The sequence below is a fragment of the Periophthalmus magnuspinnatus genome, chromosome 16, assembly GCF_009829125.3.
Source record: "Periophthalmus magnuspinnatus isolate fPerMag1 chromosome 16, fPerMag1.2.pri, whole genome shotgun sequence".
NCBI lineage: Eukaryota > Metazoa > Chordata > Actinopteri > Gobiiformes > Gobiidae > Periophthalmus > Periophthalmus magnuspinnatus.
In genome coordinates this window covers 20823122-20850114 of record NC_047141.1, presented here as the reverse complement: position 1 = coordinate 20850114, position 26993 = coordinate 20823122, and the positions used below count along the sequence as shown (strand labels likewise).

General features: G+C 38.2%; 1 protein-coding gene across 6 annotated transcripts; it reads left to right on the top strand.

The window, feature by feature from the left end:
• The first annotated feature begins 1527 nt into the window (after positions 1-1527).
• trak1a (trafficking protein, kinesin binding 1a) lies at positions 1528-24368 on the top strand. 6 transcript variants are annotated; one of them, XM_055227912.1, is made up of 17 exons: positions 4479-4648; positions 6654-6848; positions 14211-14287; positions 14832-14948; positions 15026-15126; positions 15484-15592; positions 15677-15755; positions 15890-16020; positions 16112-16186; positions 16528-16665; positions 16757-16833; positions 18186-18425; positions 18503-18831; positions 19888-20280; positions 20910-21012; positions 21090-21180; positions 21496-21566. In XM_055227912.1, exons 1-16 carry the CDS (start codon positions 4645-4647, stop codon positions 21154-21156), a joined length of 2235 nt encoding a protein of 744 aa, XP_055083887.1. In that variant the 5' UTR covers positions 4479-4644; the 3' UTR covers positions 21157-21180; positions 21496-21566. The 6 variants fall into 6 exon arrangements, with proteins under 6 accessions (XP_033836451.1, XP_055083888.1, XP_033836448.1 ...); XM_033980560.2 differs by lacking the exons at positions 4479-4648; positions 21090-21180 and adding an exon at positions 1528-1727 and having other exon boundaries at positions 21496-24368; XM_033980557.2 differs by lacking the exon at positions 21090-21180 and having other exon boundaries at positions 4478-4648; positions 21496-24368.
• Positions 24369-26993: the final 2625 nt, after the last annotated feature.

Here is a 26993-nt window from a genome sequence, read left to right as displayed (position 1 = left end):
ATGTATTGTTAATCCATTTATTGACTGTTTGAGTAGTCTGCAGCAGATGGGCTAAAGGCTTTTAGGACACTTGGGCCCAATGGTTGAAAACATCTGCCAAATGTGTGTCTGCATAAGGGGTTTATGTGGCACACAAAATAAAATCCTTAACAACTCTAATAATATAAGATTGCATTAACTTGTTAGGACAGATAATATTTCATTAGGGAACTTTGAACTTGCATCACAAATGCCTGTCAATGTCTCCATAAGATAAGAGGCTCATATGGCAATCCTAATTTTGAAAAAGAGCTGTTAAGGTTTGGGTGGAGCTGTTGTTTGCTAATAAGCTGACTAAACGTATTGTTTTAGTGGAGCCTTTCCTACCTACTATTATCATGATGTTGATAAACAACAGCTGTTTTTATAAAATACATTTTTACATCTCATAACATTTTTATTGAACACAATTTGAATTATGATCATAAAAAGGATCCGAAATTTCCATTCACAATTCCCGTTTGAGTTTTGATGTTGATGCTTTTATTTTATTATACTCCACATTTATGTTTATACTCCACATTTATGTTTATACTCCACATTTACGAGCCATAAATGAAATAATAAAAACTTTTCCAATTACATTCTAAGTAAATTGAACTATGTACTATGTGGAAAAATGAAATCCATTCCTCTGAGGTTTGGATGGTGTCCTCCTTTTCATCTCCTCTATATATTTTTACTGTTTGGTTGCTATTAGCGACAGTGTTTAGTCATTACAGATGTGCTGTCCTCCTCCACTATGGAAACTCTCTGACCTAAGTACTTCCCATAAAGGGCTCACTCAGCTTGTTTAAAATTAAGTTAAATAAACATACAAAACATAAGAAAAAGGCCACAACTTTGACTGCGTAATGTGATGAAACAAGGGTATGTGGAGAACCAATTTATAAAGCAAATCTCAAACAGGGTCTGGTTCAAGTTGTGCATGTGTGCGGAAGTCGTTATTAATGGAACAAGTTCCTGTTCAGAACTGGGCCGGAAGCTTACACATTATGTGTATTTGGCATGCAATAAAGTTACATTAGTGACCAGGGTTGTCACAATATTGTAAGAAGAAACATTCTTGACTCCATGACCAAATATGTGCAATAGATGACAACTCCACTAGTATGTTATCAGCTGAAATGAAACTTTCTGAATGATAAGTTTATGTGACAAACAGCCACATAAAAATAACTTTGCATTTAGGGTTACAATTTACAATCAAAATGACCTATTTGCCTCTAAAAGTGTCACGATATTTTTGTTTAGTTCTCACAATTATATTATCACCTGAATAATATTGATTAACCAAATACTGATATCTGTACTGGTGGCATTTTTGTTGTATCAGCAGGTTAGCTTGTCATTGTAAAATAATCATTTTTTCTGTCTGTTCCAGGTTTGATGTGACTGACCTCTGTACTGTGGCTGTGTGAAGATGACCTCTCTTGTTTTAAACAAAATGCTGTTTGTGGTTCGGGATGTTTAACCTCACGGTGCCAAGCTGGCCTCTTCCTGGACGGTGCCTCCCCACACCTGCTCCTGTGCCTTGCCCCATTCTCACCAAACCCAGCCCTACAGCCCTGGACCTCAGCTGACCAGCACAGTGGGGCAAGAGGAGGAGGAATTTATCAGTGAGGCAGGACTGGAAGCTCTGCTCCAGGACTGCACCATTACACACAGAGATGCTGAGACCATCACTGGTTAAGTTTGTTTGTATTTGCATAATAGATCTGCCCTTGTTGATTCAGCATTCAAAACACAGCCACATTAAGAAATATGTCCATGCTAATGGCTTCAATAGATAGTATGCAACAATACTTTTTAATGTTAATGGTAATTAGTATAATATACATTACTTCCTACTGTATTAAAAAAACATTCATGTTACAATTGAATACAAAAATCCATTCCAAATGAGATACATGTTTCCACTTGGAACTTCATGTCTTTCTTGTTAAAATGTGGGTAGGTGAGAACCTGCACCAAAACCTTCTCTCTTAAATAGCTTGTGACTGGAATTGGTTTTGGAAAATATTCTGTGGGAGGTGCTGTGAAGCTGTGAGAAAGGGTCCCTGTTAATGCCCTTTAAAAGTCACTTCCTGTCAGTGTTGGCTCCAAGGGACCTCAGCTCTGAAGCAGAAACAGCCAAAGAGAAGCTCCCAGTGGACTCATCCCAGCCTGTCTGAGGGCCTAAACAGTAGTGCTCTGTCTCCAATGAACAGACTTTAACAGACTGTTGTGTTGATACAGTTAAAGGTGCTTAACAAACATCTGAATTATAAATATTTTTTCTAAATAATATCGGAGTGATTTTAGTTAAGACTGTTGCAGCATGTTAGCATTATTGCACTGAATCACAAACCAGATTAAACTGTTAAATGTATGCCTTCTGTCTGATGTTGACATGGGTAGCTTCTCATGAATTGGTCATTTTGATGTCTTGGGGAACACTGCTCTTAAAATTACTTTAATCAACCTTCAACCAATGTGAGTTTTCAGTATTTAGACTTGAGCATTTTTTAGTATTATTGAGTTAGTGAACATGGGAACAGAAAAAAATGGCAATATCTGAATTCATAAACCGAAAATGGCTAATTGAAATTAAGACAAAATTAAGAAATATATGCCAGTTTATTGTTTATTGGACACTAACACCCTTGTCATTGTCCTTGCATGTTGTTGAGTAGGCACATCTTTGAAACCTACTCACTACTTACTCATATGAAAGTGAGTTTATCTTATCTCTGTACTGATAAGTGTGTGTTCCTATTGTTATTACATTGTTAAATTACCCTAATAAGAATGCCCTGAAGAAAGGAAAGAGTACTTTGTCAGCAAGTCAGTTCCTTTAATTCAAACTCAGTGTAGGAAATGTTCCACCCAAACAGCCTTCTCTCAAAAGAATGGATAGCAGCAGGGAGTGTCTGAAAAGGGGTGGCTCTTGTATTCTGAGTCTGAGATTCCGACAATACCAGCATTAACAATTAAAATGTTACAACAGAAACTAATATCACATAAATCACCGTTAAATTAAATAAGTCATTGAACTGTTTACAGAAACTACATACAGCTAAGTGTTCCATATGAGTGAAATTGCTTGTCTTAATACTGCCATCTGCTGGTTTTTTGCTAACAAAGCCATTTGAAATATATCATATTTGTCCTCTGCTCAAGTACAACCATGTGTATCTTGTTTCTTAAATTGTTCTAGCCTGCTAAATGCTTTTGCATAGTGAGCAGTGGCCGTGTTGGTGGGGTGTATCTGTGTATAATGGCATTAATCTGCAGGATGAATGAGCACAAAGGGGTGAATTGAAAGGCTGTTGCCATCAGGAAGTTCCTAGCTGTAAGGCTAATTCTCTGTGGTTACCAGCAGTGGTGATGTAAAGGCCTGGCTAACACAGTGCTGTGATTGTAATTTGGATGAGAATAAGATAAAGTTAACAAACAAAGTAAATAGCTCAAATAGCTAAAAAATGCCCCTAAATAGACTTTTTATATGAAAATCTCTTGGTCTGGGGCTACTCTGCACTGGCCATTATTAATGATTGTGAAAAATACAAAGCATGCTGCTGGTCCAGTGATCTTTCCCATCTGAGTGGACTCTCTTCCTCCCACCCACCTTTATTTCCACTGCCCCACATCTTTGATGTGTATTCTAGGTTTAATGATGCTTGTTTAAAAAAGCTCATAATTACCGGTAGTACTTTCACCTTGACATTTCTTTCATACTCTTATAGGCAAGGCCCTGCTCTCATGTAGTAGTACTCAGGAATAGTGTTGTAGGTGTCATTTGAAGACTTGGTTTGACCCTTGTCATGAACCCTTACTAAGTGTACATGCTCTTTGCCAGAAGCTGCCATGGTGCTGCCAACACTGCTGGACTTTTATCTCTCTGATCCGATTCTTCTCATACACATCTGTTTGCTGATTTAAAGTTTGCTGATTTCAAGTTTAGTTTTAAACTAGTAGTAAAGTAAAGTTGTCACAATACTTTATTCTGATTCTAAAAGGAAAGGTTTTCCTTTTACGCAAACAGATTAGCATTAAATCTCAGGAACTTGCACAAAATAAATTAAATGCTTTACTGTAACTGTTAAAATATAAAAACTTACTTCTAGAGAAAGTGTTATATTGTAAGTTTTATGATAAATCTGCCACTCAATTTTAAGCACAGATTGTTGTCTTCAGTGAGGCAATGCTGATTTGTACATTAACTTCCAAACAGAAAGTCAAACTGTATGATGCAGTGCACCTTTTGAAAATTGTTATAATAACAACTTATTCACCAGGCCCAATGAGCACTCTAGAGTCCTGCTGGTTTTGTTTCTAGTCCGAGGAGTGTTGGAGAAGGGGAGGCGTTCAGGGGGCTGCACACTTGGGGCGGTCCGAGGGTGTACCGTCATTGGCATGTGAAGCATGATGAACCAGTTTGGCTCGGGTCTCCTCTGTGCTCTCTCCCTCCAGCCCTCTCTCTCTTTTTCTCTGTCCTTGGGAAGTTTTTTCCTACAACATGTCTGTTCTTCCTGTTTCTGGACTTCTTAGGTGGTATTTTATGTCTCTTGGACCAGTTGAAAATGTGACTGAAGCGAAGAAACACTAGTGGTTTTGGGCACCATGAGTAAGTAAACTATACCATAGTCTGATAAGTAATCTTCTGTGCCTTTGCTGTTGTCTAAGCTAACACAGCTAATGACTAGCTTTGTATATAATAGTAGGACTGGGCTTGTGTCATTCTTGTCACATTAAGTCACTTGTTTTGTGCCTTTTGTTGTTAACAGATTACAACTGATCTGAAACTATAAAGAGGTGGCTGTAAACATACTTCTTCTAGTAGTAGGAGTAGGAGTCTTGAACATGTTTAAAACTTTATCTCACAAAGTTACATTCTCTATATTACAATATTCAGTTTTAAATGCATTGTAATTGGGTTTAGCAAATGTAATGACTGTGGATATGGTTTATTATACTGTGTCTAAAAGTTGAGTCCATGTGATTCAGCAGCATGACACACATACTGTGAGGGGGTGGTTTGTATCCACCCTATGGGATGATTTACCCACGTCTCCATTGACCTAATTTTAACATTTGTCCACAAGTGAATGGGAGCAGTGATGTTTGTCTTTTAAATCTGTCCTTTAATATGCAGCAGTTAACAACTAACATAATAGATGAAAATGTTCCATGCATGTCTTTAATAATTGTAACAGTATTTTGTGTCTGCATATGTCCATGTGTTTATTGCTTACACTGACATTGTGACCAACTTGACTATTATTACTTTGAACCTGAACTTTATTTTCATGGCGTCTGTGTCTGTTGCTAATCTTAGCATGTCATGCAGCTTCTTGTAAGTTCCTCTTCATGTTGGTTTATAGCTGAAGTGCAGGCATTTGGGAAACATTTAGGTCAGAGAAATTTTTGTAATCACAAGCTTAAACCTAAATATGCACAATATCCACAAAGCTAGAAAGTTTCAAGAAAGCACCTACTCTTTTTGGGGATTCATGATTTCCTGTCTGGGCTGTATTTTGGGCATGGTACTACAACATCTTGCCAAACATTTCTTTCCACTTTGACTGTTTGTTTTGTGTAAATGCCTAGAGAACCACAGATGTTATATATCGTCATTTCTCATTGTTTTTTTTGTTTTTTTTTGGCTGTATATTTGAACTTTATTTGGTTTTCTGTTGCTTTTCCCCCAGTTATTGTGCATGTGTTATTTTTCCAGCACAGTCAGTCATTCTGTCTAGATTAGCACACAGTGACAGAGAGCTTTGTTCACAAACATTGACATCCAGAGGGAGAGGCAGACAGGACACCAACAAGGCATTTCTGTCCTGTTTGCTGCTGTAGACTGTATATCTGTTCTGTTAATTTTTTGTGATTGTGGGTGTTGTTGTCTACTGCTCTCGTTCATGACTGACTTAAGCCTGGCTCCTCCATGTTACACAGAGGTAAGGCATTGTATTTTGGTCCCAAGTGGATGGAGCTCTAAATAGCAAATAAAAATAGATGTGTGAACAACACTCAGTTGAAAGCTTTAGTGATACCTTTTGATTGTGTATAAAACCTATTAGGCCTGCCTGCGATTTGGGAAAAATGTCTAATTGCATTTTGTTCTGGCAAGCATTGCGATTACCAAATGCAAATTTAAATGCATCCAGAAGAACTACTAATACAAGAATAACATTTTAAATCCTAAACTACAGAGTTTGCCGTTTTTACACAGAATAAGATGTTTTATTGTTTGTGGAAGAAAATAAGAGTACTTCAAAAAAATTGCTTCCATTTAAATTGTGATTTTCAATTTGATTGTGATTTATCTTGTAACCCTAAAACCTATTAAACAAACAAATGTTGATAGACATTATTTTATAGATGTTAACTTTAGAAGAAGTCTTATTTTTCATGAGTAGTCTGCCTGTCTGTACTGTATGGATTATATTGTATAAAAGGGACACAAGAGGGCGCCACAGACCTAAAACACACGTACAAAGCGTTGTACTTGGTATTTTATGTATTGTCCTACACCTACTGTCACTTGAATGATAACCACATATTAATATGAGATCTTTATACTAATTTAAGTAATTTACATGACATGTCTTCCCATTGTTTTGCAGATGTGTGTAACAATACTGACTTGCCGGAGCTTGAGATTATCAGTTTATTGGAGGAACAGTTGCCTGTGTACAAGTTGAGGGCTGATACCATCTTCGGGTATGACCAAGATGACTGGCTGCACACTCCACTGGTGGACCCCAGCTCTCCCCTCGACCTGACCACTGAACAGATAGAGGAGACTCTCAAATATTTCTGTAAGTACATTAGTGTTTTTCAATTTATTTATTTTGTAACAGTAGCTTTTAACAAACTAAGAATAATTTTATGTAAATCTTAAGTACTAAAGAACTAAAAAAAAAAAAACGTAAAACGGAACTGAAAATGGGACTGAACCAGGTTTTAATCCAAACTGATGGTCTTGGTTCATATTTGGGATTCAGGATTAAATCAGAAGATTTCACCTGACTTGATACCAGGGCTAAGAACAGCGACCAGGTCTCACAGGACATTGTGTCAGAAGAAATGTTTCATTAAATGAAAATAATAATACCATGAGAACTATTTTCCTCTCTTATTAATAATTTTATGTGGCAGTTTGAGAGTCATGCCCATCTCATTGCGGACACAGCTGTTGAGGTTGCCACAACAAATACATCTGATCCATCCCTCTAGTGCTGCCTCTCGCTTTCCAATATTGTGCATCTATTCTGGGCTTATCACATTAAACTGTCTACCTTGGATCCAGCTGGTCTGTGAATGACCACTAAAACTTACAGTGCATGTGCACAGGCCACTTAAGGCAAGCCAGGGAGTAGTGTATTTCCCATTATGAATAATTGAGTTTCTTTGGTTCACATCTTCACAGATGGTGAGTCATGGTAAAACCGTAGCTAAAAATACATTTCATTTAAAAATAGTGACTACGCAAGACTGTAATGTAACCTCAGTCCCCCATGCCAACACTGACTGCGACATTGGACTAGCCAAGGGCATAAGCTAAGGTCATGCTTCCTTTTATTAATCATAAAATACAATATACTGTATTTGAAAATATACATGATAAGCATACTATCAGTACTAGTTATGCATAATTAATTTTGTATATGGAAAGAAGCATGTTAAATATGAATCTCTGACAAGTTGACAACATGCATATTTTTGCTTCCGGGTAGCTTTTAAATATGAATTTTCCTCACGTGATATAGGCTATTGTTCACATGCGCTCTAGATTATTTATTCACACAGCGAAACAGGACAAAGCATAATGGAGAGGTCAGCAGGTGTCTACACTGCCACATGACTGTATAGTGTCACAGAGTCACATGACTGGTGGATCTTACCTTACGAGCCGTGTTGGGAGAAGAGTGTGAAGCATTTTACCCCTAAAAAAGCACAAACTTTTTTATACTCACATCAAAGCTGAGAGGGGCACGATAACATAGCTAGTCAAATAGAGCTACTATTTTATATACAAAATCAAAATAGAGTAAAATAAAACATATCTGTCCACACATAGACAACAGAGATTAAATTAATTAACCAATCAAGGTTATTTGTAGTATTTGTCAAACATAGTGGAATATACTTACAACACAAAAAATCATCACAATATTTGAATGTTGAAGTCAAAACTAAATGGACTAGTTTCTGCAAAGAATGGGTGATGCAACACTGTTACACAAGTCCCAAGTGCATGTAGCCCCTTATTTTAGCTAGGCTTTATTTTTCTTAAAGATTGTATAACAGCTTGTGTGATGCATTCTGTTTTTTACTAGCACCTGTCCTGTGTGTCATTGACTTCCACCCAGTCATTATTTCATTATTGTGCCATTTCTTCTCAGTCAAAATAGGACTGTCCCATTGTTTCTTGTTTTTTTTTTTTTCACTTTGTTCATTCATTTGGTGTTAGCCACGTCACTTCTGCCAACGCTACACAGCCAACACACCATTTCCAGCTTTTAGGATTTCACAGGCCTTGAGCTAGTTACTATAGCAACCACAGAGGAGGACTATGTAAGAGGAGGGAGAGAGATGCTGACAGGGAAGTAGTGGGTGGAGACAAGATGCTGATATGAGGGATGCTTGAAGAATCTGATTGGTTGTTTGAGTCTTTTAGGCCCACCTACTCCACTGTGTCATGAGACTCATCATTTCTGCTGCAAAACCCGTGACTGCTGCTACTGCTGGTGATACTGGCTACTCTCTAGATTACCTCTATATTTTTTGTAGCTTTGTGAGAGATGTTGTAGCCCATGTGAGGAGCTAGGACTGCCCCTAAATGATGATAGTGCAGAATCGGGAGATGTATTTTTAAGAGGATTTTTAAGAGGATACGATACAGACAGAGGACAAGCGAGGAGGATGGAGTGACAAGAACGTAAACATTCGTAACAGACAGGGACTTGTATTTAAGATGTTAACAGATTGTTGTAAGGATTGGCAAGATTGGAGAATGGATGTCAAGAGAATTAGAACATCTTAAAGGAAACGTGACCTTATTGAAGCATAGACAACACAAAAATGGATACGTTATATATCTGATGGCGTAGTAGCTGCTCTCTGCATCCCAACAATATGAAGACTGTTTGGTGCTAATGAGCCTGGGACAGAGAGGATATATGATGACACTGGACCTTCACCAACAATTACTGCGGGACTGCTGGCAGTCACTTGTCATGCTGGGATATGGGAACTGACTGACACTACTACGATCAGTGGCGTTTTGTTGTTTCTAAGCATATCAGGACTTTGGATTTGAGGGGATATATTGTTGAAGTTGAGAATGCCAAGGATAAGTTGCTCTCCAGCCATCTGTTTCCCAAAGCAGTGAGGATGAAGAGGCGAGGCCAGGCCAAAGGGCAGAAATTTGTCAAAGCAGACTACTACGAGCTGGACTGGTACTATGAAGAGTGTACAGATGGTAAGTTGGGTCTACCATAGAGTAAGCCTCTACTTTGCGGAAGCCAAGTTGTCCAAAGTTGTTTATATTCTTATTCTACCAATATAAAATGAGCTAATAAAACATGTGATTTATTTTATTGATTAGTTATCTTATCGTTCTAAATCCAGTATGTCTCAGTGACTTAGCAAGCAGACAACAGCTGCTCTTGGTGGGCGTTGTAACAGGTGCTATTCTTTGTGACCAGATTCTAAAATAGGGAGAAGTGGTGAAAGTGCCAGTGCAGCAGGCTGGAAACTAAGGAATTACTTTTGTTGCCTTTTGATGATTGGAAAATTCTTGCTGGTTGTTTATTAGCTTTGTGGCTACTGCAGCTGCTTACTGTGGTCATTTGGGAAGCCAGATCTCTCCAGGGAAAATGTATGAGACACAGGTGTGAAAAACAAGAAGTGTCAGAGGATTTGATAACTATAGGCTGTGCTAATAGATCATTACATTAGGTTAGGGAATTAGGTATAAACCATAAACATGTGGGATGCAGTGATTATATAATATACTGTAGTCCCATTTTAAATATGGAGTGTTCCAATGTTATTTTAACACTTGTTTTGGGTGTTAGTTGTTATAAAGTCCCAACATTATTGAGGTCATTATGTGGCATCATAAGTGAGTTGTTTAGAAAAAAAATGACCCTTTTGCTATTCCAAAAGCTGGACCACTCTGTACTCTCACCCTTTTGTGAATCTTATACTATATTCCAGTTGGATCTATGAAGCATTACCAGCTAAATGTTATACTCCAGTCTGTGAGAATGAGGTCTAATGAGAACAATATTATGCATGTGTGTGTAGGGGATGCTCTCAAATGTTACATAATCTTCCAGACCACTCTGCGCTAACAAATCTGTACCATTTTCAACATCTGCAGTGTTGTTGTTAAACCCACAGCATTTTAGGGTTTTTTCCCCTTTGTGTGTAGTCATGACAAAACATGTGTTTTTATGTACATTGTTATATTTTATATAGAAACAATTATTGTTATTAAATGATGATGGCAAGGAATGGAAAGCTGGTTGTGTTATTCTGAGCTGAGAAAGAGAATTGGAAAGTAGGTTGGTTTATTATTAGATCAATGATTTGTCTTGTTCATACTCACCATTGGATTGTTGCTGGCTTCATGTTAGTTTCTCTGCAACTTTGGCTCTTAAGAAAATGTAGTAAATTAACCAAATAAATAGGGGAGAATTCAAAGGTTAACACTGCAAAGTCAGAATATTTACTTTACAATTTTATGTTATAAATGAAGACTATTTTATTGTATTTATTATATATTAGTTTTGTTCCATTTATGCCTTTTTCTTTCCCAAGATTTTTAACCCATCTTTCTACCCAACTTTCTTTAACATTTGCTGTAGCTAACTACATGTTTTGAATGTTTTAGTGAAAAGAGGTCATGCTGAAAACGTGACCAGAAAACTAATTTTATTTCACAGTGGTGCCCGTCTCAAACTCTCTGTGGCTTGGACTGTTGCATGTATGGGACCATTGAACAAACTTATTCATGTGTAAAGCTCTGTCTAATTTGGCAGCACTTTCTAGACCAATTACTGTAATTGCAACACTTGAATGGCACCTACTGAGCAGAAAATTTGAAATGCTTCATGTGTTGGTTGTAACAGTAACTGAGGGGCAAAATAAAGGTTACTGGGTTTGTTTATCATGGTGCTTGTATTTTAATTTTGCAAACAGTTGGCGAGAAATGCTTTGAAATCTTATCCAGATCGGGCGTTCAGGTTTAACTCTAATCTATCTAAAGCAGAGGTGAACACTACACTTACCTGGAAGTTTCCTTTGCCCCACCCAACACACAGGAGGCTGGAGTGTGGTAAGACTATACCATGTTGCTTATCGAAAGGGGGGTGTTTTTTGTCTTTCCTTTTGTCCATAGCTTTGCCATATTAAATCTCTCTAGTTTTTGTTTATGATAATAGCCCACAAATTAAGCGTGATTTGTGCATTTTTAGCAGTCTACATTTAGATATTCCACCTCACTACATTTATTGGCCCATCATTTTACAATTACATTTTTTGTAATTTATTTATTATTATGTATTTATTTATTTTTTGAACCAAATTAAGTTGTGTTGTTTTCTTATTTAAACTATACTTTAAAATAGTAATGGGAAAAAGTGCAATTTTCCCAACAGCTGTGAATTATAACTGACTGAAATGAATATTACAGATTAATCCTAATCCCCTTTTATTTTACATTGACCTCAATTGAAAGATATAGTAGCAGCCTTGTCATTGGACATGTGTTTTCACCCCTCCATTTGAAGGAAAGTAAAGTAAACCACTTTCAACCAACCAGGATGAGGGGGAGGAGTTATCTTGTCATCCAGTTGATATGTCACAAGAGACAAATGATACACTCACAATAAAGACTGGCTTGCTGAACTAGACATTAACTGAGACAACACACCTCATTCAAATGGATTACTGTTGGGGACCTTTTGTTAACATAATATGTGCCTGAGATGCTTATTGGATATCATTTACACATAATGCATTCAGGTTACATACTGACTGAAAACACTCCTTGGATGCAAACAGTGCAGGTAGGAGCCATGGCGTTGCACCTGCTGGCTTTGCATATTTGCCTTTGGACTTGAGAACACTGGAGTATGGCATTGCTCAAAACTGAGGTCTATGAGGGCCTAAACCAGTCAGAGGAGGATGACGACTGTTTTGGTGTTCCCATTTGTGAAAGCACCAAACTGGAGGAAGAGGAGGAAGAGCAAGTGGAATATTTTTGTGGGACAAGTGTTGGAGGTTCAGAACAGGACGAGGAGAAGGATGAGGAGCAGCAGCTTCTGTTGGAAGGTCTGTGCTATGTACTTTTGCCTTATGTTAAGGTGGAAGTGGCATCCACATGACCTCAGTAACAACATGATCTTGAGATATGTTGCTACAATAAAGTTCTAAAGATAAAGCTGGATAAAGCCATAGCTTGCGTACACAGGAAAGCACAGGTTGCTTTTTGAACAGTTTGTTATGAAATAATTTAGAAGTAATTTTCTGCCACCACTGTAATAATATAATAATAATATAATATAAAGTAAAAGCAAAATTATTTTCTTGTCTAAGGTGTGTATATCACCAAATACAAGGCCCACACCATTTTTTTTCCATTTCACTTGTGTGTTTATAGTTGTCATAAGCCAAGAAATCTATTGTTTGTTGTCTTGGTTTGCGTCTGTTGTCACTAACCTTTGACAGGCTGTTGCCCAGAGTAGCAATGACTATAAAGTCACAACTTTCCCTTACCCTGACAGCTTTCCAATACGATAAGAGCCTTCTCCAGTCCATAACCTCAACATTAAAAAGGTTAAAATATATATATTTGTAGGTAAATTGCAATGACAGACATTGGGAACCGGCGCATAATGCTACATTAGGTCTCTTCTTACTTTTGCTCCCTGTCACTGTAAAGGGACACAAGGGGAGAGTGATCAGGTTTGTCTTGAATTACTCATTCTGTGTCACTCTGTGTAGAAAAGATCACGAAAAACATACAGATCACCTATCACCAATATTGGGTTACAGCACCTTCACCTACACAGTACCAGCATCAACCACTCCCCCCACTAAGAAAAATGGATATGGACTAGAAAAACTAACCTCACAATTTCAACATGTTTGTATTGGTTATAATAGAACTAATGCATAAATATTTTTTTTCAACTACATTAGAAATAGTAATTATTAATTTTCTAAAACCTTGCATCAAACTTTGAATCAATTAATCACATACTTCCATGAATTACATGATCTAAACTAAAATGGTGTTAACTAAATATGGCACTGGTTTATTGCTGAGATGTAAATTTACATGTAAAATTTATAGGTCTACATTTTACAACATTGTATTGGTGGTTGCCATGGAGTTAACTGCATGTTTTGTTTACCAGGAAGTAATGATAGGTAAATGGGGTTCTTATCAAACACCAGGTCTCATAGTTGGGTCGATAATATTAAAATTGATAACTCTTTATATGTGCAGCATATGCATTATTTTCATTGAACGCCATTACAGTTTCTTTGGTAACTAAGATTACCTTAACAGCTATTCCCCAAAAGCGTAAAACCAAAAGCCTTATGTGTGTCCCATTGGAAAAAAGTTTATGGAAATATTGTATTTTGTCCATACTGTTCCATACTCTGGTGCCAAATGTAAATATACTCTTTGCATGAGCTGACTGTGTTTTTGCAACCACACAAAACAGGATTAATTATGTGTTTAGAAATAAAGTTTACAACTGAAGTGTAAAACATCCAGAAAATATATTAACTTTATATTCCTTCACAACGAATCAGTCTTGGACTGGACTCTTGTGAAAGGTGTGAGGTGTGGTGCTTTAGTGACCACTTTTGCTGATAACGAAAGTATTTGATTTATAAAGAGTTGGGTGGATATTTGTTTGAGACTGAACATAATATCACAACCTAGTGTGTAGTGTGATTTATGGCATAAGTTTAGTAGAAAGTAAAGTATGATTATTTTTACCTATGTATATAAGTAAGTAGTTCTAAAGATGAGTGTATTACTATAACCACAATCTTAACACAGCACAATACTATTTATTAGTTAACTCATTTGGACGATTTATAGTTTATTATATCATAATTTCACTTATTTGTTTTTATTGTCTTTGCAGTGCTGTGTGCAGACAGAGTGGGCCAGATGACGAAAACATACAGTGACATTGACGCTGTCACTCGACTTTTGGAGGAGGTAAATGTCAATAATAATAATAATAATAATAATAATAATTAATGATAATCTTTCCTGCTGCTTGCTACTGCTGACTAAAACTTCATGTTATTGAACAAGTGGCTTGTATGTTAATGTCTCATTCAAGCAGACTTGGATTTGAACTGCCAAACTTTATGGTTTTAATGGGCAACAGGTCTAAAGCAGACTGTAATGTACTTTGGTCAGATGTAGTTATGCTCTATGACTGAGAGACTATACATCTCACCTGATGAACTTCATAACATATTATTAGTATTATTAAAATATATTCCAATCTGATCTGATCTAACTACTTCACAAAACATTACACAACTCACTGCACCATGAAACAGGAGAGATGAATAGACCACGCAGATAAAAAAATGTCAGCTTAGACTTTCAAATTTGAAAAATATCACCTCAGAAAACAAGCTTTTTGCAAACCCTTCAGATAGTTGCATTGTTTTATTGCACATATAGTTATGTTGACAATAAGACTACTTTGACTTTGACAATTTGGCTTTGATTTGTTGTTTCTTTGCAGAAAGAGCGTGACTTGGAACTTGCCGCCCGCATTGGGCAGTCGCTGCTGAAGAAAAACAAAGCCTTGAGTGAGAGGAATGAGCTGCTGGAAGAGCAAGTCGAGCACATCCGAGAGGAAGTATGAACAAAAGCACCTCCTCTGGCTTTATAATTTATTGTCTTCATTTAGTTTAATTATTGTCCTCTTTTCTCCAGGTGTCACAGCTGCGTCATGACTTGTCCATGAAAGACGAGCTGCTGCAGTTTTACACCAGTGCTGCTGAAGAGAGTGAGGGAGAGTCCACCACCTCCACACCGTAAGACCCCCTACAGTACAGCACAGTTATGCAACCACAATTCAAATGCAACAACGTTTCATTAGTTACAAAGGCAGACTTCCTGGCTATAAGCTCTGTGAGGCACTAGTTCATGCAGAAAGTCATTTTATAAAATGCTGCTTAAACCTTTTAATAAAAGCAGCTATTGTATAATTCAGTAAGTGAACATGTATAATTACTACCCATTGTCTCAGTGATCTGGGTTCAAGTCTTACCTTTGCGACTTTTCCTGCTCTATAATGTTTTGTTGTTGCTCCAATACAAAATGTAATAATATTGATAATATAATTAATCACAAAAGCTTAAAAGACTGTTTGACTTTTGTATGTTTGACAGTGTCCGCCCACCTGAAACTAGTGTCTCACCGCCAACATTTTTCCCGTTGGATTCACTCCAAAAGAAACTCAAAGATCTGGAGGAAGAAAACAAATCATTGCGATCTGAGGTACAAAAATAGTAATTACAATTCAGTGTAATGTAGGAACAGAATAACTTCTGATGCTTCTAACTGATGCATTGTAATATATAGGCAAGCCATTTGGAAACAGAAACTATTTCCTATGAAGAAAAAGAGCAGCAGTTGGTCAATGACTGTGTCAAGGAACTTCGTGAGTATTTACACACACCTTACACACCATGATGGCTGTATTAGCATGTTAATGCTACGGCTAGCAGGTGGCTTGAAAACATATTAACAACATATTCTTGATCACAAAACTTATTTTTTGCAACACATCATCAGGTGATGCAAACCGCCAGATTGGGTCACTCGCCGAAGAACTGGCCAAAAAGACGGAAGATGCCACCAGACAGCAAGAAGAAATCACACACCTCCTTTCACAGATTGTGGACCTTCAGAAAAAAGCCAAAGTGGTAAAAAACATTGACAGTGATTAAAAATATAAAATCAAGGTTTTATAGATGGTGCAGTATTTCACTTGTCGGTATTTTGTTTATTTTCCAGTACGCAGTGGAGAACGAGGAACTGACTCAACACTTAGGAGCAGCCAAAGATGCCCAACGGCAACTCACTGCTGAGGTAAAGTTGTCAAAAATGTATTTAATAGATATTTTATTGTTTTAGTGTTATCTATAGGTCAGTAAAAACTAACACCTCAATATTTTCTGTCTATCAAAGATGATTCAATGCAATTTTCTTATTATCTTTTATTCAATATATCAACTTTTTTTATTATACACTAAATACATTTCAAAAACTGTCAAATGTAGTTTATTCCAAATCCAATACAAATTCTGAACACCATGGATGGACAATAGAGTTAATTTATAATATTAGTGCTTTTAACTTTATTATTCTTAATTTATATTATGTTCCAGTACATGTGCACTTTTGTAACACTATGACCTTCTATTTCACAGCTGCAAGAGTTACAGGACAAGTACGCGGAGGGTATGGAGATGCTGCATGAGGCTCAAGAGGAACTCAAAAACTTCAGAAATAAAACATTACCTCTGAGCACACCCAGGCGCTTCCACTCACTCGGACTCTTCCCACTGGTGAGTAAATGACAAAAAAATGTACAAAAAATAAGTGACTTCTTATATATTAATTTTATTGTTATTATCTTTCTTTTTCACTTTTGTACAGGACTCTTTAGCAGCAGAAATAGAGGGCACTATGAGAAAAGAGCTTCAGAACGATGACCCAGATGTAGAAGAACAACGGTAAAACTTCACAGATGATTTTCTTTCTTTTTTGTTGCAATTTCATACTAACAAGAGCCACTAAATTAACACAAATATAACAACAATGGACAACAATGCCATTCATGTTTTATTATTACATACTGTTGACACCAGAACTTTACATACACTACTGCTATATACACATACTATAAAAAGATGCTTTATTGTCTCTCTGTCTGACATGAAATCAGACTAAACTTTTCCCTTTTTTGGTCAGTTAGGATTACCAAAATTATTTCTATTTGCTAAATGCCAGAATAATGAGAGACAGACTTTTAGAGACCATTTTTCATTACTTTCTTCAAAGTCAGAAGTTTACATACCAGTAAGATTACTATGCCTTAAACAATTTGGGAAAACCCAGATGATGATGTCATGTCTTTGAAAGTTTCTGTGTATTGACAACATTTGAATTAATAAGAGACACACCTGTGAATGTATTTGAAGGCACACCTGAAACACGCTGCTTATTTGTGTAACATTATGGGAAAGTCAAAAGAATTCAGCCAAGATATCAGGTAGAGAATTGTGGACTTGGACAAGTCTAGTTCATTCTTGGATACAATTTCCACATCCCTGAAGGTGCCACTTTCATCTGTTCGAATGATGATACGCAAGTATAAACGCCATGGAAATGTTCAGCCATCATACCATTTGGTCTGAAATGTGCATATCAACCCAAGAATAAAAGCAAAAGACCTAACCCTAACCCTAGTTAAGAATAACAAGGTAAATGTTTTGGAGTGGCCATTACAAAGCCCTGATCTCATTCCTATTGAAAATGTATGGGCAGATCTGAAAAGGCATGTGTGAGCAAGGCGGCCTACAAACTTGGTTCAGTTACACCAGTTCTGTCGGGAGAAATGGGCCAAAATTCCTGCCAATTATTGTGAGAAGCTTATGGAAGGATATCCAAAATGTTTGACCCAAGTCATACAATTTAAAGGCAATGGTACCAAATACTAAATGAAATGTATGTAAACTTTTGACTTGAAAAATGTACTAAAAAATCCTTCTCTTCATTATTTAGGCAATTAGTAAATAGAAATAATTTTGGTAATCCTGATTGACCTAAAACAGGTAAAATGTAGTCTGATTTCATGTCAGGCAGTAAGAAAAAAGCCTATATGTCTTTTTATATAGTGTATGTCATTGTGCTTATTTTTACTCGGTGGTTATTTATGGCGTTTATGGGATGCATCTTTTTATTGCACTTCATTACTGTGCAGTGTTTGATGCTTCAATAAATTGTGTTATTTTCTTATGAATAAGGTATTGAATCTTTGAACCATGAAAATACCATGAAGTAACAACATATAATTTTTTTCCAGGCTGCAGCCAAAACGAGTATTTCAGACCGTGAAGAACCTGAATTTGATGCGTCAGCAGCGGGCTTCATTGGCTCCATCCCCCCTGAACATCCCTGGCTCCAACCAGACATCCAGTTTGAACTCAGGCCGATCCAGCAGAGAAGGCACGCCGCGCTGTAACTCTGTTTTAGGCAGTGACACAGGAAGTGGCATTATCCTGGACAACAGAACCAGCAGTTTTCTGGAGGCCTCAGACAATGGGTAGCTCCCTTTCAAATAATAAACTCAAAATTTGTGATTTCTACTGGCACCGTCTCTTATCTTCTGTTCTTTTCCAGATCAGAGGACTCAAACAAGCGTCCACCAGGGACCCCAGGGACTCCGGGCAGCAAGGACCTTGAAGCAGCTCTGCGACGTTTGTCTCTCCGACGTGACAACTACCTCTCTGAAAAACGTTTCTTCGAGGATGAAAGGGAGAGAAAATTGGCTTACCTGGCTAAAGAAGAAGAGAAGGGGGATGGAGAAGGTAGTGGAGATCCCGGGACCCCCACGGAGAGCCTGTTCTCACTCTGTACACATCCGTCCATTGGGAGCATCTGGTCGGGATACTCGTTCACAGCGAGGTCTTACCTTCCCGAGAAGCTGCAGATTGTAAAGCCACTAGAAGGTGATTATTTGGCACAGAGCAATGAGGTGCTGATTGTGGTGAAAGAAAATAAAGATTTTAATGATAAACAGAATCAGAAGATTGGGCATACTCACCAGACTTTTACACAGAGAGATTTACAAAATCAAACTTTTCCAAGATGCCAACAACATTGTTACCTAATTTACAACTGTGGTGAATCCAACATCTCAGTGAAAACCTCCCAGTTTCCCAGCCCTATGAAGAAATCCTCCAGTCTGTTTGATATTAGCCACTCCCTGAGGTCACAGCCACAGCTCAGAATTCCTTTTGCTTTGGTCACTGGGCTGCTACAAGTGTTAGAACCACCAGAGGGCACTCTAAGCCCCCAGCATTCATTCTACTTTAGAAATACACAACCACGCTGCTGGTTTGAATTATGACAGTAAAGTAATGTAGCATGTCATGATGGTTTAGTGTTTAACTGTATTGCACAATACCTTTACACAGGTCAAACGTTGTCACTCAGACTAAGCACTTTATTTTACACATATCCGTGATAAGTTTTCCCCTATTATTTCTTCTTTGCAAAGACAATGCTAGCCAGCCCAGTCATATGAATGTAGTTATGTGAATGCAGTTTTATGGCGCCATCTACTGTTAAAAGTGTGACCCTCTCACTGTTGGGTGTACTGTGCGTTTCATTGATCACAGTTTCCCTCATTTATTTTTTTTCTCCATTTTGTTTCTGTTGAACCTTTTTTCTTTGATATCAATAAAAATCATAGTAATTTCTGCTCTTCTCCTTTTCTTTTTTCTTCTTTCTCCTTTTGTCTTCACCACATTTATCTCCAAGTACTCTTTCTGTTATACATTTATTTACATACAATTGTACTCCTTTAACTTTTAATTTGTAAGTGCAAGATTCTTGTTAAAATTCCTTCTAATGAACAACTATTACTGAAATATGCACTGTCCAGCTTCACTGTAGTAGAAGCTCTCACAGTGAAAACAAAAGAATACCCTTTCCCTTCTCAAACACCATAGTTGACTTTGCTGTGCTTGCAATGGCAAATGACATCTCCTGTTTCCCTTTAGGCTCTGCTACTCTCCATGCCTGGCAGCAGCTGGCCCAGCCTCACTTGGGTGGCCTGTTGGACCACCGTCCCGGAGTGGTCACAAAGGGCTTCTGCACTTTAGATCATGAGCAGGAGCAGGACAGCTGGCAACTCGATCAGCCCGAGGAGGATGAAGTTTGTTGTGACTCGTTTAACAACTCTGTCATGGATCTGGCACACACTACCTCCTCATCATCTGCCTGCTGCAACCAAAATGGCAACATTAAAGACAATTTAGAAATATTACAAGACAAACAAGCTGTGCACATGCCCCCTTCCTTCTCTAACTCCTCGTCTTCCTCTGAAGTGAATGGACACTTGGACCTGATGGAGCTCCAGACCCTACAGCCCGGTGCAGTGGGCCGCCTGCCTGGTGAGGGAACATCTTAGCTGGGCTCAAACACTGCACCTCCCCCTTCCCCTCACTGTAGCCCTGCAGCATGGCAATAGAGGGGCGGGAGGGAGGTTATGGGAAAAGCTATATGGATATCCTACCCACCCTAACTGTGACGTCCTGTCATGATCCCATCCCAGCAGCATCCTGTGCAGTCATCGCATCCATCGAAACTGAGTACTTTTATGATTTTAATCTTCTGTCATTTACTCAGCTTTCTTTCTCTATTTCCACCTTGCTTTAAACCTCATTTACTGACCTGCACATCCAGTAATCTTGCTCTAGTACAGTAATAGCACTCATAAACCAGTGCACATTGACATGTCAGTGCTGAAGTTCACACAGTAGTCATGTGCAAATATCAGGTTTGGTGCAGCTGTCCAACTCACATGACCATGTGACTTCAGTCAGACTGGCGCAGGTTGTGTCTGCTCTAGAGAAATCTTTACAAACTCTGCTTTTTCAGAAATATGGATGTGTTTCTGCTCTGGGTCTCCTGCCTCATTTCCCTTCATATTTGTATTTTTCTGTATACGTCTGTATATAATGATGTAGATAATAAGTTTAAACATTATGTCCTTTTGTTTTCTCCCTTTTCTTCCCTGTAGTTAATTTTCCAGGGAAGTGTATGTCCCACACAAGCTCCACATACACCTTCACCACCTGTAGGATCCTGCACCCCTCTGATCAGCTGACCTCGGTGTCACCCAGGTAAAATACTGTTTCATAAGATTTAATACATACGAGTGAATATTACATGTTTTCTTAAACCCCTGCCTTATGATTAGCCCCAGTAGGTCCAGTGAGGATGAGGAGGAAGTTGAGTTGTATCATATGACAGATGTAGAGCACTGAGAGCTCCCAATGGGGTGCAAGTGGGTGAGGAAATGCATGAGAGTGTGGTTCTGTTATGATAGGTGTATGTAACTCAAAATGTAGGCACTAATTTAAATTTGTTACTGACTGATGTTTTCTGGAACTAACTTGTCATGGACTGTGGTACTAGTCAAGATAATCAAAACTAAAAGGGAAGCATATTCTATACTATAGTGGTATCAGTTTCAACTGAAGAAATAGCATTTTTGTAACACTGTTATTTTAAAGTCGCCCACCTTTTATTAGCACAAAATAATGTACTTTATACTTTTCATTGTTTTATTAACACTTTTCCCTCTCTTTTTGTGTTGTTTCTAGCCCATCCATAGCGTCATGTCAGAGCAGTACTTGTCTTGGTACACCCACCCACACTCCATCCTCTGTTCCTTTCTCTGCCCCAGCCACACCCTCCTACACACCTAGCTGCACCCCACGCCGTCTGTCTCTCTCCCTGTCTTTGGCTGAATCATCTACAAACCTGCGGGACTCAACCAGGACCACCAGCACCTCTTTGGGCCTGGTGCGCCTCCTACAGGAGCGGGGAATATCTGCATCAGTGTATGACCCTCACAGCTGGGACAGAGGCATGGATACTAGCACAGCATCCACCCCCCTAGTTGACAGGACACCCTTAAAACCTGAAGAAAGACCAACCACACAGCGTCCCACCAGTTTGTTTCTAATGCTCCCCAACACACCACCAAACTCTCCCCGTTCTTGCTTGAAATCTGCCTCTTCGCTCGACACTAGACCCGTATTTCAGTTCAGCCCATGTCAGGAAGAACCACCATACTATGACATCTTCCTTGCTTCAAAACCAGCTCGTACCATTTTAAGGGAAATTCTGGGGGAGTCTGAGAGAGAGCGTGGGGCACAGGCAGACGATGATAGCCAGATGGAGACTTCAAACTTGAGACTCGTCGACAAACTGAAACGTTTTCGCACCCTCTCACCCCTGTCCACTTCATCTGGGAGTGCTGCTTTGCTAGTCCCGTTCAGTTCAACCAGCTTAGCTAACGGTGCCCTGGGTGGGGGTCTTACAGGGCTCAATGCTGGACTGAGGAGGAACCGGAGCTATCCTGCTTTGGTCGGGGCCAGTATGGCAATGAAAGACCCAGGAGGTACAAATATATTAATACCGCAAACTACGCAATCGACAGAATTACAGGACGCAAGCAAAAATCACACAAATTCAACCCTGTTCTCATCACAAGCAAGAGAACATGCCCCAATAGAGCCAGCAACACGCAGAAAAACTAGTCCAAAACTCATAATCCAAGATTCAATAGATAGCGAGGATGAATTTGGGGCATAAAGTTTTGCACAGGAAACCAAATGGAAAGAAAATGCCAGTGCTCTCAAGTCAATTATTATGCACAGCTGTTATTGATTTTAGGTAAACCCTCTTTGTTGCTTGATAAAACTGAACTCTGTTACACTGTGGTAATTTCTAATAGTGCTTGACCAGGCGGAGTATGTTGCCTTCTATTTGTCCATTTTATACATGGCTGGTATATTCATATGCACTATGCGATATATGGCATTATGAATTGAAGGCCTGATCCAGATTTTTAAAATACTTGCATTAAGTGCTCTTTCTCTTCAGCATATATTATTATATAATCAAATTTTAACTTTATACCACACCGTAGTTGTTATTCTGAATTGTGGCAGAGTGGTTTGAGTGTTGTGGTGTGTCTGCTTGTCACCCCTGCACCTAACTCGTCATTCTGCCTCATAGTTGTTGTAATGTTCAAATGTATGACATTGCATTACTAAAAAATAAATAAATCTGCACTGTAGTAATTGATGGTAAAAAAGGGCATACGCAGTAACTTTTTAATTGACTAATTTATTGCATTAGTTTATTTTTATACCTGGAATCAAAGTTTTGTTTGTTTTAAGATAAAAAGTGAATTTGTATTTTTACCTACAGTGGCAGTACTACCAGAAATATTTTGTGCTTGTCATAACAGTACATAATCTGGATTGGGCCTTTAATGTGCTTCGTGATTGAATGTTCATAATGTGCCTAAATCATCCTAAATCAGATCAGAGTACAGGTCTATTATTTCAAAGAGCCTCCAGTGGAAATGTAAGCAGTAGTACATTTGAATGAATTTTGCATTTTACAAACACACTTGGCAAATCTGCTCTAGTACCTGCTTCCACAGTTCAAGGCGTTAAGGAGGTACCTGTCCAAGCACTGTGACTGTGGGACGCAATGGGAGATTCTGTTATTCTCAAGTGTTATTGTTCAACTCATGCAATAGTCTTTTGTTTTTTGTTTGTTTTTTGTCTGTAGGTCACTGGGAAAAGAGCCAGATGTTTAACAAAATTACAGTTCAAATTATACTATGACAGTAAGTCATTTTGTAGTTTATTTCATATATACAGATAAAGGATTAGATATTCCAAGCATATAATGTAAAGATAATCTGAATTTAACCTCTCAATTGAATTTATTTGGCTCGTGACTACTTTTATATGGATTTAAATGATTTTAATGAGTGCAGTTCACTGCTCCAGTACTGCTTTTTCCCAAACATCTATGGTAATTTATGTGTGTGGCAATACATAATGGGTTATAGTGCTAGACATGATTGTCTAGCCTTGAAGCTGGCAGAGCTGATGAAATCCTTAATGATTAAGGGGTAACTTTTTAGAATGAGATTATTCTATATTTAATAAATGAATACTGAAGATTTAAGTTAATGAAGTTAATGTTGAGGAAGATATTGTTTGAATGTTCATAATGTAATTTTAAGCCTTTTGTTCTATTGCCTAATAACATTTATGTGGCACTTGAAGTTGACATTTCCATAATTGATTATTTATTTGGTTTGCTGTGGTCCTGCCTATACTATGTAATGAAAAGCACTGTTAAGACATACAGTATTCATATTCTAAGTGCCAAGTTTGAAGCAGGGAGCAGTCTGCGTGCCCTTGTTATTTGTGTGTCACTTGAATCATTTGAATGTAAGTTATTAAATGCATCCATTCTTCTGTAGGGCCATATATTTGTGTATATATGTTCATTTGCATTGTAAATGTACGCAGCATTCAGAGTAGTAAAGATACCTTTTGTAAAGAAAAGTATAAAACAAAAATACAGGGATTATAAGAGGGAAAGAAACTATTTTGTGCAGGGACTGAACAGATTGTATTGTCAATATCAATAAAAAAATATAAACAACCTTCTGCTTCGGATTTGAGTTATACAACAATGAGAGTGCCAGACAAGAGTGCATGTCTGTGTTTGTATGAGACAGCAAAGCAGCTACACTATGTTGGGAAAAAAAGTTCATTCTAAAAATATCTTGACAGTGTGATTCAACTAAAGTTCATATTGTTGGCATTCTGGTTTTGTTCAATTTCAGACCTTTTCCACTGTGAGGCGCTGTGTTTCCATCTGTTACTGCTGAACAAAATGATACAGTAGAACATGATGAACTTCTATTGCCTGTAAATGCCTGTGAATGTCTCTCCCAAACTCTAATCGTCGATGCTACTCTGGATTTTTACTCGCATATCAAACTTCTCCAAACATTTCCAAAAACTTGCTCAGTACCCTAAACACACTTCTTATTTGTTAAAAAGCATGCAAACACATATAATTTATTATACGACTACCTTCCAATTCACTCTTTAAAGCAGCAAACAACTCATCTCGATTCAGCCGAGGACCTGGACGCACGGCCGCGCGCTCTTGGCCCGATGAGCGGGGATGAGGAGCGGGTGCCAGATGGATGGGCAGGATTGGATGCTTGTGAGCCTCTATCTGAAGCTCTGTGGAGCACTAGCAGGTGTGTGAAGTCCCGCTGGGGAAACGGGGACAGTCTGGAGATTTGAGTAAGCCAGCGCCGAAGTTAATACATTCAACATCTAAACAGCCTAACATGGAGAAGAATCCAAACGAGTATTATTTGACAACAACAACGACTGGGAATTGGCTTGGTTTAAAAATGAAACTATTATTTTTTTATACGTTATAGGATATGGGAAACTGCCCTTAATATGAATGTTAATAGATGTCTGTTGAACTGACAGCTCCCTCTGACTGGATGGGTTGGTTCGATCACATTAGTGATCTAAATAATAAATAATTCTCATTTCCACCCAGGTAGGTAGGCAAATGTCCAAATGTACTGCATGGGGTAACCTTGGATATAACATGGCTTTCATAGGAATCATCTGGACAACAGTGGCACATATAGGCCTAAGCGGATGCCCTGCAGCGTGAGGCTGTAGTTGTTGTCTCCCTGGGCAAGACACTTCACTTTCCTAATGTCTTTATGTGATGGCCAAAGGTTTTTAGGCTATATAATTTATCTTTATGACACAATCTAGCTGAGGAAGTTATCAGCTTGCTTTCTTTGTCCATAATATTTTTTGCCTCAGGTAAGGTAAGTAGTGTAGTAGTAATGTTTGGATTTGAGGTATCCACAGTGCACTGAGGTGCACTATGTAACGTTTTTATGGAAGAGGGTATGCTGCTGGTCTTTTTAGCTACAGATAAGTTTCATGCTATAATGTGGAACATTCCTGACAAAGCAATAAATCAAGCAGGTTTTGGTTCCTCCACCATGAAAGTTATACTGCAGTTTTAACATTCCACTGATTTACTGATCTTATAGTCTGACTTCTTAATCATTATCTGTATCTCATATATCCTCAGAAGGCCTGACCTACTCGCTCCTCCTAGGAAATATCCACATGGCCATGCTTCCGAAGATGGTGGACCCTCGAAGCTGAGAGCTTGTTCAGCACGAATTAATTAAAAGCAACATAAAGAGGTCCACTTCAGCTCTGTGAGATCTGCAGTCATTTTCTGAAGGATGGGACATGGCAGGCTTCACCGTCATCCTTACTGAAGCCACCCTCCACTCATTGACCAGAAGAGATCTGGGAAGGTACTTATACTGGTATATCTGCTTAATATAAAGAGAATGCAATGAATCACCTGGCTACATGCCATTGGTCACACAGGTAGATATATATAAATAGGTTCAGGTTTTGCATGTAAATCTGTAACCACTTCATCACTAAGACAGGAGTATTCAAACTTTTTCTTCGCGCATCACATATATGAAACTGTGAATCATTCAACAACTTAACTTTTATCTTTGATTTTTTTTTAAAGTGCCACACACCTTAAGTCAGTCTGGAACCTTAAAATCTGGTCTGTCTCACATCAAATTTTGTTATTGATGTTATAATTATTGATGGGGATGATGGGGATGCTTGAGGTCACAGGAAAAGCACCAACAGCATATTACAGCTAAACACACTCTAATAAATTAGTATAGGTACTCATCCAGGCCAACCTGAAAGTGGTCCAGTTGTATTCCACACCTTGGAATCATAATTTGCAATATGTTTCCTTGCTTAGTATCTAATGACTGATACAATGTCTAACTCAGATGTGTATGATGACTGCATTTTGAATGAGAAGTGAATGGGTCTGTCGTTTTGCCAGGGAGAGCTAAGGCACCCTGCCATTCTTTAGCTCAGAGCAGAGACAGAAGCACACAGTGATCTTTGCACAGCCGGAGTCAATGTTGATCTATGACTTCACAGATTTAACTTCAAAACACCAAATGACTCACTGGACCCCATTATGCAGAGGAAATCTCCCCAACTTTAAATGTAGCTGTAATCCTCTTCCCTGGTGTGGACTTGCATATCATAGCTGATAATTAAGATGTGATTTCTATTAATAGAAGTGAGGTGAGGTCTTAGTGAGGTAATGAGACGCTCATTCATATTTATATTTTTCACTGCCAACATGAATATTGCATGGTGCCTTGCCTTAT

Coding starts and splice junctions, on each gene's coding strand:
- trak1a (XM_033980557.2), top strand. Junction 16,834..18,185: donor CCAGATGTAGAAGAACAACG/GTAAAACTTCAC, acceptor ATTTTTTTCCAG/GCTGCAGCCAAAACGAGTAT. Junction 21,013..21,495: donor CTGACCTCGGTGTCACCCAG/GTAAAATACTGT, acceptor TGTTGTTTCTAG/CCCATCCATAGCGTCATGTC.